The sequence below is a fragment of the Poecilia latipinna genome, unplaced genomic scaffold, assembly GCF_001443285.1.
Source record: "Poecilia latipinna isolate Pla-1442-1.1 unplaced genomic scaffold, P_latipinna-1.0 Scaffold465, whole genome shotgun sequence".
NCBI classification, from domain to species: domain Eukaryota; kingdom Metazoa; phylum Chordata; class Actinopteri; order Cyprinodontiformes; family Poeciliidae; genus Poecilia; species Poecilia latipinna.
Window position 1 is genome coordinate 843,643 of NW_015113081.1, and position 16,971 is coordinate 860,613.

A 16,971-nucleotide genomic window follows, 5' to 3' on the forward strand; every position below is an offset into this window, starting at 1 on the left:
CTCTTTTCAGCCTGCTGACTGCCAGTGTGCAGCAATAGTTGAAGGAAAAATGCCTCTCACTCCAGCACCATTAACGGTCAAAAATTATCTCTCTCTCTCTATATATATATATATATATATAAAACCCAGCCTTGCTCTGTACTGTGAGCCTGAACGCTACAATCCAGTGTTACAAGCTTTCAATAAAACATTGCCAGGTAAACCAGTAATACATTTCACACATTGGATGACAACTAAATACAAGCCAACACGTGCGACTTTGGCAATAAAGTTAATTAGGGTTAAAAAAAAAAAAGAGCGTCTGAATTCCAGTTATGGCATGTCATCATTTTGTGGAAAATTCAAGTAAAAATTAAACCTTCAGCAATGCAAATAATAAAAAAAGCTTTCCTTATTAGATTAAAACATGTTCACTTCCACTCTAAGTTTGTTTTATTATTTTCTTTTCAAAAACTATACAATAAACTGATTTAGCTTCTTATGAAACTAAGCCTATGCAATGATATCTCATTCGAAGGGGGCCATAAATATATTTTGGCTCATATTTTATTATTTACCCGATTGGTCATAAGCAAAGACTGAATTAATTACAGCTGCTCCACTATTTTTACAATTAAACTTTTATAATTCCTTCTGTAATTGCCACTGAAGTGGGCTGCATCATTCAGTCACTGAAAATGGCTGTTTGGGAAAAAAAAAATAGAAAAGAAAAAAAAGAAACTACCCACTTAAAAATAACTTAAACATACTACTCTAATAAATTATAATCAATGGAAAGAATCTTCAGTTTCTTGAAATAATTCAGTGCTATACTTCACTTAGTCATTTTCCACAGCTCAGAACCAAATGGTCCCTAAGTTGGCGCCTTGTGGTACACCAGCTGCTTGCCTGTGGGCCAAGTTCCCAGCAGTAGCCAGGAGACACAGGCGGGTTTCTGCCAGTAGTGCCCGGTTCGGCAGTCACCGTCCTTAAGCTGCTCCTCGTCTTCTCACTTCAGCTCGTCTTCTGTGGTTCAATGTGCAAAGTGGGCCAGACGCCACACAGAAACTGAACGAAGGGAACATCCAGCAACAGGTCAGGACTCCAGAGATTCAAGCTACAAACATTTCAAAATCTTTTAAAAGCTTGTCCCATAAAAGTAACGACACTGGCATACCTTAACTTTTGGTCTATACTTGAGGTAGGTGGATCTGATCTGCAAGCTGGAGGGATGCAGGCAGCAGCGTAAGTCGTCATAACCGAGCACTTTGTTGACACAGACTAGGGATCTTACCTGAGGAGAATGTGCAGGTAGGAGCCGAGACCTGTGAAAATGTGCCACCAGGCATGGAACTGTGTCACCACTCCAACACCAGGGGGCAGCACTTGTCTACTGGTTCTGAGTTAGGAAAAGAAAAAAAAGAACTACTTTCAGGCAATTTTATTTCCTGCTTTGATCAACAAATACGTCCAAAAGGATTTTAGTCAGTTTAATTTATAATCTTAGAAATGTCTACACTTCTTGGATATTTTTAAATATTAGAAAAATAAAAAAAACATTACTATTCTTTTAGTGATCATTTAGATGAAATATGTGCTACTTCACTTGTCTTTTTTACTGTCAATATGGCATTTCTAAAACTCTTAACATTAAATCTTCTCACCTTAACGAGTCACAGAAAATGTTGTCGATGTTCCACAGCAGGAAGCCCAACATAAAGATCCCTAAAGAGGTGTAACACAGGCCCCTGAGCCACGGGTACACCCTGAAAACACAGGGCCGCACAGCCTTTCATCAGGACGCCGCTTTATTGAATACGTCTGAACTATTCTCTTCACATGACTGGTGTTAATTACCATGTAACAATGAAGACCGAACGCATCACCAGGCAAGCTACCAGGGCACCATACATGACCTGAAAAGAGGATCCGCACTTAGATCTAAAACAGTCCACGAGCAAATGCTTGCTACAGTTTAAAGAGTTAGGCCAAGAGGAGTTTTGCTGGAGAGAAAAACGTCTTTTTAATGTGTTTTCATTTGGCTTACTGAAAGTGAGGTTTTACAGAAATGTTGCACATGAAAGGAAAAGCAAAAGTGTCAGCAGTTTCACTTCTGCTTACCGGGTAAATAAATATCCTGCAGACTAACTGGTGTAAGTAACACCAGTTCAGGAAAGTGCATCACCTGGCCTGGAAGGCAGAGAAACTAAGCAATTTGTTTACTTCTTTATTTATATGAAAAAAAAAAAAAGTTTAAAAATTAGATTTAAAAAGTGTTACAAAGGTCAGCAAAACCAGATTAATGTTTAAATCCAAATTAACTGCTGCTGGCTTACGCCGCCCAACTCGATCTTTAAGCTCGCACGTGAAAATGGTTGCAAACAGATGCACAATTATGCAACCGTGCATCTTTTAAAGCCGAGGTGGAGCCTCCTGCACAACCAACAAGGATGCAGCAAGCGGTTTCTGGATGGTACGTCAAAAAATAAAACTCTTGTATTTTGTGCAGTTGATGCAGGGACTGGTTATACCTATATTATTGAAAATAATCAAACCAAATCTCCACTCAGTTCTATAGCAGCTACTCTTTGAAGTTCTTAAACGTAAGAAAATCAAACAAATGAAAAAGCAGTTCTTATGATAGAAGAATACCAAAAATGTACTGAACCGTGTACACACTGCCTACCAATCGGCATCTACCATCCAGAGTGCGCCTGCTGTGTGGGCGGGCCCACTGTTTACATAAGTTAAAGGTGACCTACAGCACACTGCACCCTGCTAGCAAACAAGGGCAGACAAACGCCTTACCTGGTGAAACACTGGCTCCTTCCACTGCAGGTACACCTGAACAAGATACACAAAGAACGAGAGGTTATGACTGTTTTTGTCTACTATGTTTACAGTAAGCAACTTTTAAAGCACTTGCAGACACTCACCAACGTGACCGAGACGCTGAAGATTATCAACAACACGATAGGAAACACACTGATGCTGTTCTCTTGCTTGAAGCACTCGTATCTGAACAAAAGAAATGTGTCCCCGTCTTTTAGCTTCGGCTTAAGCTGCGTTAAAAGGTGAGGTTGAAAAAAAGCGGTTCATGAAGTACACACACGGCTGGAACATTATAGTTCCCTGGAGCCGTGAGGCATTCACTTGAAATTGGATTCAACAGGTCTTTTTACAGTCTATGTCACATTATACAGGTGTGGACAAATTGGCAAAAAAAAAAAAGCTTAAATGAAATAATTTTTTACTGCAGTAGCAAAACAAAGGAAACAATTAGAAAAAACTCCTATATATTCAATCAGGGAAAACACTAAAAATTATGCATTTCCTTCTGGAGCGGTAGCAGAATTATTGCTAACCCTAACAATTCATTTACATAAAATGTTACTGAGCATTTTAGACCAGCTTTCAAAACCAGTTCATCGGTAAAGGACTTTAAATGCATCAAAATAAGTTAAAAAAAAATCTGAACCACTTACAGACAGTACACAAACACACATGTACTGTAAATCATTGGCAACTCGTCCAGCAGCTGCAAAACAGCAGAAAGAAAACATAAATAAATTTTATTGAGAACAATAAAGCTTGTCTGTGGATGTGTGGAGTGTGAGAGGATGAAACGGCTGCGTATCCCACCTGCATCTCATACAGCAGCGTCATGTGGAAGCACCAGGAGCCGACGCCTACAGCTGCGTCCCACGAAATACACACAGAGAGAAACGGAAAGACGTTTTAACATCCTGCCATACGAGCGGCGCGACCAGCAGGAGTATCGGCTATGAGGCCTTCACCTCACCTGAAAGACCAAGAAACGAGCAGATATAACGAAACTCCAGGCCGTCCCGGAACGTCTGGACGGCTCCGTATATGGGAGGAAGAATCATTATCAGGTTGCTGACCGTGTTCCCTGTTCAAACAGAAGAGAACAAGTCCGACTTTAGATCGAAACATCTGCAACTCCTTCTATTGTTGAGCTGCTGCTTCTAAATGGTACTCTACTCCTGCTTTATTTAAAGTCTTCCTGTCGGTTTAAAACGGGCCCGCAGTACAAAACAGGATGTGATGTCGCTGAGGTAACCTTGAGTTCAATCCAGTTTCCAAGGTTACTAATTAAGTTTCCATCACGTTCAGGCTTTTCCTGGTCTATATAGAGTTCCTGTTTTCTTTGAGGTCTGACTTGTTGATTCCCAATTTGACTGAAGCTGGTCAAATATTTGCATTTTCTATCACTTCTTTTAACTTCACAAGTTTATTTTTAAGTTGAAGTTAAGATAAAAGATGACATGGCAGTTTCTCCTTATCCAAGCTCTGTTTTATTTTCTAATATGGCCAAACTGTTGATTTTGAATGTGCCTTTGCAACACTATAAATCCATGTGGCCTGGCTAAATATCAAACACTAAACAGCTTAACACCAAACTGTTACCAAGAATTTTTGGTTTTGTTTCTACTGCAAATATCTCAGTACACTTGAAATAAGACAAAACTAACATTCAAGTAGCTTTTCCAGGAGAAAAAGTTAAACTTCTTAGGAGTTTGAGTAAATAATTCCTTAACATTGATGACAAAGTACTTGTTCAATCAGCAGGTTATTTCACTTATAACGAGATATTTTTCCCATGATGCAAGTGAAATAATCTGCCAATGGAACAAATACGTTTTCATCAATATTAAGCAATCATCGACTTACAACAAGCTCCTCTATCTTGGTAAAAAAGTTACCTATAAGTTAGTTTTGTCTTATTTCAAGTGTACCAAGGTATTTGCACTGGAAACCAAACCAAGACTACTTGGTAAGGTTTTGTGTTCTTGTGGTGCAGATAAAAACAGACGCCAGAAGATGACGTTATCAAATCTCCAACAACGACCTGAATAAAGCACAGGTGCACAATCAGGCGTATCAAGCAGAACAAACCGTTTATCTGCAGCAGAGGCTCATTAAGCCAACATAACCTTGTCCTTGTTTCTAAGACTAAACAGATAATGTTTTTATGGCTCTGTAACACCGCGTGAAACAGGAATGCTGCGTTATAAGCACTGACTCAATCAAGCATCAGCCGCTTCGAAGTTTATCTGTTCAAATTTCCTGCAGGATCCACTGATTCCTGCAATAATTCGGCAGCTCTGAGCCTCTTGGCTCTCCTGAATGGGCCTCTCCTGCCTTTCAGTGGGAACACAACTAGTTGCTGAGTTGGCAAAGCAGTCACCTTCCTGGGTCAACTCAGGAGGATTGCTTTTATTAGGCTTACAGCAGTCAGATAACGAACCGTCATCTGTTGAACTTGCTTCACAGTCCAGTGGGACGATGGGTGTGTTTGATTCTGCAGCATATGTGGCTGGTACAGAGCTCAATATGGAAGGTCTCTATTGATTTCTGTCCTTCGAATTACATCCAGAGAAGTGCTTACACTTCTTGTTGAAGAATTACCTTTGATTTGGTATCCATGTTGTACCTGCTTGTTGTTCTGCTGTAACATTATCAGAACCACAGGCAATGTGAGTTAGATAATAATCAGAGTCATGTATGTTCAAGGTTTCCCCCAGAAAACTTGCTAAGCCCGGTGATAGTGTGCTAGGGCAGTCATTCATCCAGCAGTTTGTCGTGTTTTTGAGTTAAAAAAATGTTTAACGTTTTCAAGGAAGTTTGAAAATATCACTTGATAATTATGTGTTATTGAAAGATTAATACCAACTATAAAGCCTTAGAAATGCAAACATTTTAAAAAGACACCAACAACACCACAGAAACGCATTCAGATTTATTCCAGACTTTGACTTTGCTGACTTTCCACAGCTCAGAGTGATGCTAGCCTTGTTCGTTTGTGCTGCTGTACTTCAGGTTATTATCCTCCTGCAATAATAAATGTAAGGTTAAAAACTGATGGCCCCCTAAACCTTCACACCCGGAATTTAATTTAGGAGACAAATAAAAAGCTAGAAAACTACTCTAAATGTGCTCAGGCTTGCAGCATGATTTAGTAGGGAATTACTGTAAGTCTCGTCTAGAAGGATAATGGCAAAAAGGCAAGTTGTAGAATTCAGCTCGATGTAGCAAGCCTGGATAAGCGGCTAAATGCTGAAATCTAATTCCTGTGCAGAAGTGCAGGAACAAGGCGGCCATTATTTTCTGAAAAGATTCTATATGAACAAGAGGTTGGGAAGCCCTGCTTTGGATGTTGTTCTGGGTTTTCTGTGACTTCCTGGTTGAGTCGTAGATGAGCCCTCAGTGATTTTGGTACCTTAAGGAAGCGTTAGCGCCCCCTCCACCTGTTCTCCCCGTTTATAGGTACTACCTCTCACGGAAACCCCAAAGTCTTTGAAAGAACTTTGCAGACCCAATTCCAGACTGAGAGATATCATCCGGTTTGTTTTTCATCGTCAGTTAAGAGAATGGTAAAGATGTGGAAATAATCAGGGAGTAGCTTTTGAAATGGAACTTAATTTTGTTTTTTTTGTTTTTTTATGTTTAATTACAATTAAATTATGATTCACTGAGAGGAGCAATCCATCTTCAAAATTTAAATCATCATTTGAAAAGTGCATTTTAGTTTTTTTCAGGTTATCTTTGATGCAAAATTTAGCTCAAAGATCTGAAACATTTAAATGTGATACAAAAATATAAGTAATTTGTAACAGCGCTGCATGAATCAAATTAATTCTCCATATATTGAAATTTGTCTTACACAGTATTCACACTTATTTTCATTGTGCATGCTGTGCTTTTATAAACCAGCCTGATTAGACTGAAATAACTCCATCTAAAAGACATTATTTATTGCATTAACATTTCCTCAAATTAAACTAGGAAAATTACTTTAAATTGTCATTTGCTAAAAGTGGGAGCAAAACAAAAAAGTCCTGCAGTGTTTGTTTCATTTCATGCTCAACTTTATAACCAATCCTAAAAATTTAAGAAATGACAAAAGTGGTGCGATGAGAGGAAACAATCAGAACATGACCCAGAATTTGAACACAAAAGTCAAGGCATGTGCCGTTTTAAAATGCATGCATGCATGCATGCGCTCAGGCAATGGATAACAAACGCAAACAAACCCTAAGCACGCTGCAGCGCGTCACTGTGGGTGCGCCGTTTAAACATTTCAACGACAAGTGCAAATATATGAGTGGCATGTGCGCGGCGACGTCCCTCACGACGGCCATGCTCCGCTCCGCCGTCACAGACATAATCCACCAAAGTGACGCCTCGGACGTAGGCTGAACGTTCCGGCCCCGCTCCAGGAACAAAGCCGCATTCCGGCCGCTGAAACCTGAATAAGAGTCGTTTAAATGCCAAGCCATTCTCCTGCAGCTGACAACCACCACCTCTGCGGGGCCGGTGCGTGTGTTATTTATGCAAACAAAAGTCTCAACTGTTGGTATTCAGCAGGTGTGTTGTTGGAGGTGTGAAGGTTTAGAAAACCTGTCAGCGATATTCTGTTGATTGTCGCTACAAAGGAGGTCTGAACTCTGACCCAGCTGGCCTGACTTCCCGTTGAAAAAAGTTGTTGCCTTAGGCAGACATAAACCAGTTTGGTTTATGTAGGAGTTAATGGGATAAACCTATTAACTCTGCACATTTTTAACTAATTATTTTCCCTTTCTTTATTCTCGTACGCATTACACGCATTGACAACAAGAGCTATTTGAATAAACGATCCCTGTGATGTTAAATGCTGCCGAGATGTTTGGGCGTGTGAGTAAAAGTGCAGCTTTTGCCATATCATTGCATCGCTCTGCTGACAAGGCAGCTGTCTAAATGGTCTGATAGAAGCGCTGTTTACATCTTAGATAGTGGCGCTCGAGGAACCAGTTTTTATCATTAGACCAAACAAGAAGACTCAAACAGAGCTGAAGGAATGTTTTATCAGCTATAAAGATGTGACTGAGAATCACACACTCCAAGAATCAACAACTAACTTAAAACCAGAGGCAGGTTTAGACATCGAGCCCAAGGAATTACCAAGCAAACACATGAGAAATTTAATTTATGAAATTTATCTGCTCTGTTGTGAGCTGTAGTAGCCAATGCTAATTTGTGGTGAGGTCATGCTTACCCTGCCATACTTTGTCTTTGCTGCTCATAAACAAACTTTAGCTTAGCTACTGCAACCTACTGAAATGGAGGATACCAATTAGTGTTACCATAGTGCAAAATGATGGAACTGCGCCCTTTTTTAAAAATCAATCTGTGGATACCGAATCGTCAATAGACTGCAGTCAAATGTCGTAATAATTTTTTTTATTTTATGTATCTCTTTTACCTATATATCTTATTACAAAGATATATTTATAGCAAAAACAAAGTACATTTTCTGTTAAGCCACACTACATGTTTAAAAATAGAGGCAATGCCAAAATGGAAAAATCCCCAACAACAAAAAAAACTAAAAACATTTTAAACATATGTACAAAACACATGAAACCTTAGAAATACATGCCGTACACTTTTTTTTTAAACCAGTACTTTATGAAGCCCGTAATGCCGAAACCAAGTAGTTTAAACCTCTGAGGTTAAAACATTTATTAGCATTAGTTCAACAACAAACATCCCCAGAAACTGCAAATACAGGGCTATAGATCAAGAGTCCCAAGATTTTTTTTTTTTTATAAAATGGCCAGAGAGATATTTTTTATATCAATTTACAAACAAGGACTAATTGTAGAAATAAGATTCAATTAGACTTTAAATACGTTAAAGTAAATATGTATATACACATTTAAAAAACAGGGCATGGAGGGAGTAGGAGGGCAACATGGCCAGTTTCGCCCAGGACTCTAGCTGCCTAGATCCACCTCTGGTTGAAATGCAACACAGCTGCTGTGACAAAGAGTAAGGTAAATGTTTTAGGATTTTGCTAATGATTACATTACCCAGCTGTCGCTGCACTGCACGAATCGATCTTTAGTAAAACTATTCGTCAGAGAGCAGGTTCACAACATGTCCAATATGTTTCTGTTTCCCTTGTTAGCAGACAGTTTTTATGGCAGGTCAGGTGCCGTACAGGCTAACATTTAGCATATAAACAGAGCCGAAATGAACGCGGTATTTCAGACACACTGGATAATTGTTCCAGCTGAGTAGCCGTACATGCCCAGTCTCAGTGTTTACGTTATTACGGGCGACTGACTGTACGTGTACAGTATGACTCTTACCGCCGAAAAGTCTCTTAAAAACGAACCCTTGGACACGCGGCTTTTCGGTAAAAGGGACAGAAATGTCTTACTCACAGAACTCCGCGATGTAGGAAGAGACGACATAATTCTCCTCGCACCAGTCCAGCGTTGAGGTCGGCCGCCCCCAGTATCCTTGCCTGTCTATCGAGGGAGCCATGATGGAAGAGGAGGAAGCGGAGGGCACTAACGGGTTTGTAGTCCCATCACAGCGCGAGCTGCGCGCGAGCAATGCGCGAGCCCTCCTACTCGGGAGCTCGAGATGGTTTGGCAGGTAGAAACAGATAAATTGGACCACTACAACACATCAAAACATGCGTGTACAGTCAGGATATTTGCGAGAAAATTTTATTTTTTAATCATTTAGGTTTTTTTTTTTTTTTTTTTTTTTTTTTCCAACACGTACTAGTTGAAAACCGTAATGGTGAAAATCTAGGCATGAACACAAAAATGGAAACCACACCAAAAGTAACCAGTTAATAGCACAGTTTTACTTTAAAGTATCATTTCCACACTTGCAATATTTAGACGTGTGTAAGGCTAGTTTGAAACACACTCAACCGTTGCTGATTTGGTTTGGTGTTTCAAAGTTTATGCTGTTATAAAGCTTTTATGTAATAATGTAAAAACTGCAACATTACTAGACACTACTTTCTCTCAGATTAAAATAAAAATAGGGGAAAAGGACGTTGGAACAGCTGTGCCTGTATGTAGTTTAACCATAAAGTCGATAGGTGGCGATAAAGGCTAGGGAGTGTTTCGGAATGCACTGAAACATTAATATGCACAAAAATTAATAATAATTCCAAGGAGAAAAACATAACACCAATATTATTGTTATTATTTACTGCTTCCCATGTGTTATTAGGATAAACCTCACATTGGGAGATTGCTGACATACAATTACACATGAGTTGAAGCAATTACATGATAAAAAAAACACAGCTACATGTTTTCTCACATTCTTTATTTTAAAAGAAGGAAATGCCTCACATACTTTTTTCCCCTCAAACATGAAAGGCATTCTTTTAAAAATGAAGAATATTTAGGTGAATCAGCTGTTCCCAAGTGCATCAGGAAAGCATGAAAAAAATAACAACAGACTGCAACAGTGCAAAGAACAGAAACAAAAATATAGCTACCACTTTGGAAAAAAATATGACTTTGTTGCTTTCTTTTTTTTAAAAATCTCAAATCTTAGAATTTGCCAAAGACAAACACTGAAATGCTGTATCTTGAAAATAACCCATTCAGACATTAGAGTATAACAAATATCCCATAGATGACCGCAATAATCCAAATTGCATTATCTTTATTTTTTAGTTCTCAGTCTACAATGTAAAATATGAAATAATTTATTGTCAATTGGAAAACTCAATTGTAAAAATGCCTAACACAATTCCCATATTCAGTGTTTTGGAATGGCTTTTATAACAGGGGAATACAATTATACATCAAAACACATCCAGAACATACAGATTCAGTTATAACTCGTCTCTCATTTTTTCTCCTTTGGGCCTGACCATCCGGCCGATGAACAGGAGCGAGTTTGTTTTCTTGTCCTTGATGAAGAAAACGAATGGGTGGTCAGCATAAAACAGCTTTGGGGTTTTGAGTTTCTCTGTGCCAAAGATGCTGGTATCAATTTCATTTCCATGAGTGTCCCATTCCAAGGCCACAGCATGGAGTACGCTGGACAGATAGAGGTCCTTTTTCCCAGAGACGTTGGACAGATCAGCTTTGGATTTGTCCACAGCCTCGGTGAGGCCCAGATCCTGAAGGTGCTTCTAAAAAACAAAAAGAGCAGAAAGATTCAATGTGATGAAACTGTAAGGGTGAGAATCTCAGAGTGATGAATTTTCTCCAAATCAAGTCTCATGAAGTGTGGCGTGTTTTACCTGCAGGTTGTGACTAACTTCCATGCTGACTTTAGGCAGAGAAACAGCCACTGCTGTCTGCTTCATTTTTCCCATCCATGTGTCCAGTTGCTTTTTACTAAGCATCTTCTCTAGTCTGTCCAGAGGCTCCACATGGTAGGGCATGATGAACACCACTGTGGACTTCTTATGAGCCAAAGGCAAGCTCAGAAGATACAGTTTATTGGTTGTGTCATCATAGAAGTCAAATAGACCTGAAAATAACCCCCAAAAAACAGCGGCACATATAAAGGTCCCACAACTGTTCTTACACTGAGGAACCTCTTAAAGGGGCATTATTTCGTGTTTTCCAGGCACATAGTGTCATTTTTATAGACCAGTCAATAACTATGTTAACTTAAGTTGTTATAAAAATGTTATATATATCAAATATGACATAAAGATGTTTGACTTCAAATTGGGTCTCTTTCTCTTTAAGACCCCTGCTCTTTCTGACACTCCACCTCCAGGAAGTCATCACAACATTACTCCTCTATCAACATTTACTGTACAAATTAGCAATTTTTTGAATAAATGAGTATAACTTTGACCGCTAGATGGCGTCAAAGCGTTTCCAATACTTTTTTTTTTTTTTTTTTGCTAGTTTGGGCTGAAAATGCATCAAACATTTTATAGGAGTTAATGAAATGTACAAAAACACACAAAACACTATCCCTTTAAGTAAAATAGTTTTGTGTGATATCTGTAATTTGTGAATCAACCTAAGCAGTTAGTTATCAGAAATTCTGTTTCCACAGTTTTTGTTGTGTGAACAGCACAAAAGTTCCTTATGTCGATTTTTTTCCTGCCAGAAAAAACAAAAACAAAAAAAAAAAAACAGAGATTCTTTCACCCACCTGTGCGGTGCATCATCTGCAATGCCACTGTGTAGCTACCGGTCACCAGGAACCCTCGGTTGTCCACCATTGTGGGGTGGAACTGCTCATCCCAGTGAGCTGTGAGGAAAGGCCAGGCTTATTTAGAGTTCCTTCAGATGAAACAGTTCAATTCCACACAGAGATACACACTTACGTTTGAAAAACATAGCATTGATGATCATTGCTCCATCAGTGTTTTCCACGTCTTTGGTGACCTCGGGCAGCTTGCCGTCGGTGGACTTGGCCGCCCACTTGTTGATGGAGTTAATGGCACTCTTTTTATCTCTGAAGTTGATCTTGGAATGATCACATTTGTAATGCTTTTTGCTGCTCTTCACGAAATCCTCCACAAAGGTGACGGAGCTCGGTCCGTAGAGGCGGTTGCTAATCTTCCAGGTGACATTGCGCTCTTTTGGGTCGCTCACCTCGGTGAGGAGCTCCGCCAAACCAGAGTGCAGCTGCTCGTCCTGAACCTTGGCTGCGTTCAGGATGGTCTTCACTTGGGAAGCCGTGGAACCCTTTCCCCCGAGAGCCACCAGACCCAGGGAGGAGGCCACTACCACGGGGGAGATGAGGATGTTCTCTGCTCCTTTTTCCTTCGCCACATTCTGGTAGAGGCTGATAGCCAGATTGGCGCTGTTGTCAGCCAGTATGGTGGCATGGTTGCTAAGGACTTTATCTGCTGTTGTAGCCGTGGCAGCTGAGATCGCCGGGGCCAGAAGGGCCAGGGACACCAGGAATGTTAGCCACATTGTTACAAAACCTGGAAAGAACATGAAGTCAGCTGTTTGTTTTTTTATTATTGTGTGTCAAACTTCTACATACAGAAGAACAAACTCCCACATTTGACCAAACTGCTGTAATACACTTATAAAGACCATCCCCTTGTACTATCTGGTTTGGTACAGAGGGTCTGGGCTCTTGGACTATGACGAGGTTTTAAATGTTATCCAATAACTAATGTTTGCCTGTGACACATTTAATGCAGCGGTTCCATGCTATGAAGCTTACCAGAAATCGCCTGCACTGTAAACAACCATCCTCCAACCAGGTGTTGAGCCGAAACAGACCCAGGTCCTTTTAGTGTTTATTCAATAATTGGTATACTTGAACGGCTTTGTTCACTTCCTCAACTGCCATTTCTTAAACGATCGGCAGACGACTATTCTAAAACATTGCAGAAAATCTACGTCATTCTTCCTAACCTCTCCTTCATAACATCTCAAACTACTTAAAAAAAACTATGTGTATGTATTTGTATTTGTGTTTGTATAATTTGGACTGACAAAATTGACAAAAATACACCACAAACACAAATATTCACCTTTCTTTTTTGTCAAAATTCATCAAAATTCTTTTGGAAGTCAGACCTACATATAGAAAACTTCCCAGAAAAGACGTGAAATTGTTGTGCAGCCACGTAGACAGTTTTGGATCTATCTGAACCAAAACCCTGGTCTACGTGATCTGAGATGCTCATAACTGGGCTCTGCACTAGATTTCAGGTCTCAAATGTCATCTTCCAGCGGAATGAATGTGGTTGAATCTGATTGGCTCCGTGCTGTGTGGGAAAAGAGGCCGCGTGCTGCCACACGTGCTGCAAAACTTTTGCTCTGGTCCCCTTTCAGAAAGCGTCCAATAGCCTGAAGGAGAGCATAGATCTGCTACGTGACAACAGGCTGCTTGCTTTCTACACGCTGGTTTAAGCCTTGAAACAAAAATAAAAAGATGAAGCCATGTCTGGCTTCACCTGGATCAGTTTTTTTTTTGGCGAGCCAACATTTTTCTAACCAACTGTTGTTGGCAGCTTTTGTGAGATCTAAAAGCAATCCTGCACACGACAATTTAAGATTAAACTCTCTTGCTTTAAATAGCAAATGAATCAGTGATGCATTATCTTAGACTAGCACAAGATCTCCATATCAGAGGTAAAGTTGGACCACGACTGTCTCTGTAGAACTATCAGTTCATCTTCCTGGGCTTAAAAATAGTTTGAATGGATAACAAGGCTCCAGACAGATTAGAAGTAAGCATTATTGTGTCTATAGACAGAAAACCACTGAAGAAGAAGAAACATCAGATCCAAAGCTGCAGCCATCTCACATGACTACACCCACCCGCTCATTCATTCTGACCTACAGACGTCAACATGCACTCTCATCAACAGGTTTCAAAAACCATCTGTGCATGTGCAACAGAAACTTTAACACCAGAGCACAGGCAGACAGACAGACTAAAATGTCTGGACATTTGTTCTCCAAGACTCCCTCCCTCCCAGTGTTTACCTTATTTGGCCTTTGGAATAATTCAGCAAGTTTGCTGTCTAGTTGGGTTCACATAGGTCCACAAGCTCCGGCCTTCTGAGCATGAAGTCAGAGTATCTCACGGAAGAGAAGAAAAGTTGGAGAAAAGGAGTTCCTGTGCTGGGAGAGAACAAAAATCTCTGCCCTAGGCTCCTGTTTCTAGGCCGTCCCACCCAGAAGGAGCAGGGGGAGAACGAAACACCCCACGCCGCCAGGTCCTAAAGCCTGGATCTGAAGTTCGGAGCTACGCCGTGGAAATCAAAATATGTTCTTCAGTTGATACATTTAGAAAAGTAGCTTTTAAAGTTGGTGAAAAATGTTCTACACTGACACAACTTTAGCTTTATTTAATCATATTTGGTGCAGCCTCATAGGACGCCTTGCAAAAGTGTTCATGCTTTTGAATCACTGTCACATTACTAGATATTATTATTAGTAAAGAATTAAACAGAACATCTCTCATTGACCTTCACAATTTGGTACAATTTCATGTCACCCCAAAATCCCCCCAAAATTACATTGATGTTTGTGATTGTAAAATTACAGTTTCACATTCAAGGGACAATAATACCTCTGTAAGACACTTTTCTCTAGTTTTAACCTTATTTTCCTTCCCCTCCTCTTCCTGTAGCTGCGTATTTGTGTCGTCATCTGGGACTAAGGAAGTCGTAGGACGTCTTTAAATATGAATCAAAGGCTGATGTTGACTTTAACGCCCTTGTGAGTCTGTGCTAAACTAAAACTATTAACTGTCAAATTATTAAAAGATTATTTATCTTCACACCCTATAATTTGGAGGGCGTAGTAGTCAAGTTAGCATTTTGTACAACTGTTCTTAGCCACGTAGAAGTCTCTGTGTTTTCTCCCAACTAAAGGATTTACCAGCATCCTTATTGTCTGAAACTGGAGCCTGAGTTAAATGTAAAGGAATCCCGCCTCCGATGTCACATCCTCCTGAGGGTTGCACATTGTTTGGACGAGGATTGTACTGCAGGAAGTAGCCGAAGCAGCGGATGTATATCCGGCACAAAGCTGCCAATACATTTAGTCACTACGAGCTCTGGAGCCATTTTTGTTCACTTTGGCTTGGATGCGAAAACCAGACATACTTGATGTGCATGAGAGATTTAGGTAAAGTTCAAAAAAGTCAATTTGACATAATACTGCCCCTATCAGTAATTCTGTTGGACACAGACAATGTTCGTTAAATGATGATTAAATGATGCCATTATAACTTGCCAACCAGTTAAGCTATTTAACAAGAATGGTAATGTTGTTGCCAGTTAGTTAATTCTAAAAATAAACCCAATCTTCTTTCTTTTCTGTGCAGACGTTGTGCTCACTGTTGCTTGATAAAGAAATCAAATCTTTGTTGACACAACAGAAAGAGCAAAGGCAGGGAGCATTAGACCAGAGCAGCGGGGATGATGATGATGATGATGATGATGATGATGATGATGATGATGATGCAGGGTCTTCTCCATTAAGGAGAGATTACAACTTCACTCTGATTCATGCTTAATATACTTTTGTCAGTAATCAGTAGATAATCTGAGACGTCATACAGCGTCTTCATTCAGAGGCTTCTTCATCTTCATCAGTTTTTAAGACCGACTTCCTGCCCCATCCACAACAACCCACTGAAGATACTTAGATGATATTAAGTCACAACACCATTTATTTTTGCCTTTGGGACAAATAAAGTATCTTTGAATTGAACTGCACATCCCTCACAGTGTACAAAGCACAGAACAAAGGAAGACACAGACAACTCATTTCAAGCCAACTCGGTTTATTTATGTAACGAAACCAGCTGATTGCATGAATTCTTCGACGCAATCCCCCATCATGAGCAAGCGCTGGGCGACAGTGGGGAGGAAAAACTCCCAGTGAACAGGAAGAAACCTCCAGCAGAACCAGGCTCAGGACGGGCGGCCATCTGCCTCGACCGGCTGGGGAGTGGAGGTCGATAGTAGCCACAGCTGCCCAGGGGCAGTCTGACCGAGACAAGACTACCACGCACCGGCCCCACTGGGACCTCTGACCACCAGCAGGCAAGGTGGACGAAGTGTCAACGACAGAGGAGGACAACCCACCGCTAGAGGGCTGAACTCCCTCCATCATCACCATCAACAGATAGATAGATGTAGATAGATGGAGGGAGGGAGAGATGGAGGGAGGGATTGAGGAGGAGACGGAGAGATGGAGGGAAAAGAGAAATGGTTGGAGAGAGGGAAAGATGGAGGGAGGAAGAGAGAGAGATGGAGGGAAAAAGAGGACTGGTTGGAGAGGGGGAGGGAGGAAGAGAGGAATGGTTGGAGAGAGGGAAAGATGGAGGGAAAAAGAGAGAAATGGTTGGCGAGAGGGAAAGATGGAGGGAAAAAGGAATGGTTGGAGAGAGGGGGAGATGAAGGGAGGAAGAGAGGGAGAGATGGAGGGAAAAAGAGAGGAATGGTTGGAGAGAGGGAGAGATGGAGGGGAAAAGAGAGGAATGGTTGGAGAGAGGGAGAGATGGAGGGAAAAAGAGAGGAATGGGTGGGGAGAGGGAGAGATGGAGGGAAAAAAAGAGAAATGGTTGGCGAGAGGGAAAGATGGAGGGAAAAAGAGAGAAATGGTTGGCGAGAGGGAAAGATGGAGGGAAAAAGAGAGAAATGGTTGGCGAGAGGGAAAGATGGAGGGAAAAAGAGAGAAATGGTTGGCGAGAGGGAAAGATGGAGGG

The 16,971-nt window shown here is 40.6% G+C and overlaps 2 protein-coding genes across 2 annotated transcripts; both read right to left on the minus strand.

Annotated features, from left to right (window-relative positions):
* Nucleotides 1-528: 528 nt before the first annotated feature.
* acer3 (alkaline ceramidase 3) lies at nucleotides 529-9,380 on the minus strand. The gene is made up of 11 exons (XM_015039245.1): nucleotides 9,213-9,380; nucleotides 3,782-3,892; nucleotides 3,622-3,674; nucleotides 3,465-3,517; nucleotides 2,916-2,997; nucleotides 2,788-2,823; nucleotides 1,837-1,895; nucleotides 1,644-1,745; nucleotides 1,274-1,378; nucleotides 1,157-1,202; nucleotides 529-1,047 (listed from the first exon to the last, which is right to left on the minus strand). Exons 1-11 carry the CDS (start codon nucleotides 9,313-9,315, stop codon nucleotides 994-996), a joined length of 804 nt encoding a protein of 267 aa, XP_014894731.1. The 5' UTR covers nucleotides 9,316-9,380; the 3' UTR covers nucleotides 529-993.
* Nucleotides 9,381-10,161: 781 nt separating this feature from the next.
* serpinh1a (serpin peptidase inhibitor, clade H (heat shock protein 47), member 1a) lies at nucleotides 10,162-14,438 on the minus strand. The gene is made up of 5 exons (XM_015039246.1): nucleotides 14,235-14,438; nucleotides 12,104-12,712; nucleotides 11,929-12,027; nucleotides 11,054-11,286; nucleotides 10,162-10,942 (listed from the first exon to the last, which is right to left on the minus strand). The coding sequence occupies exons 2-5, from the start codon at nucleotides 12,699-12,701 to the stop codon at nucleotides 10,640-10,642; spliced, it is 1,233 nt and encodes a 410-aa protein (XP_014894732.1). The 5' UTR covers nucleotides 12,702-12,712; nucleotides 14,235-14,438; the 3' UTR covers nucleotides 10,162-10,639.
* Nucleotides 14,439-16,971: the final 2,533 nt, after the last annotated feature.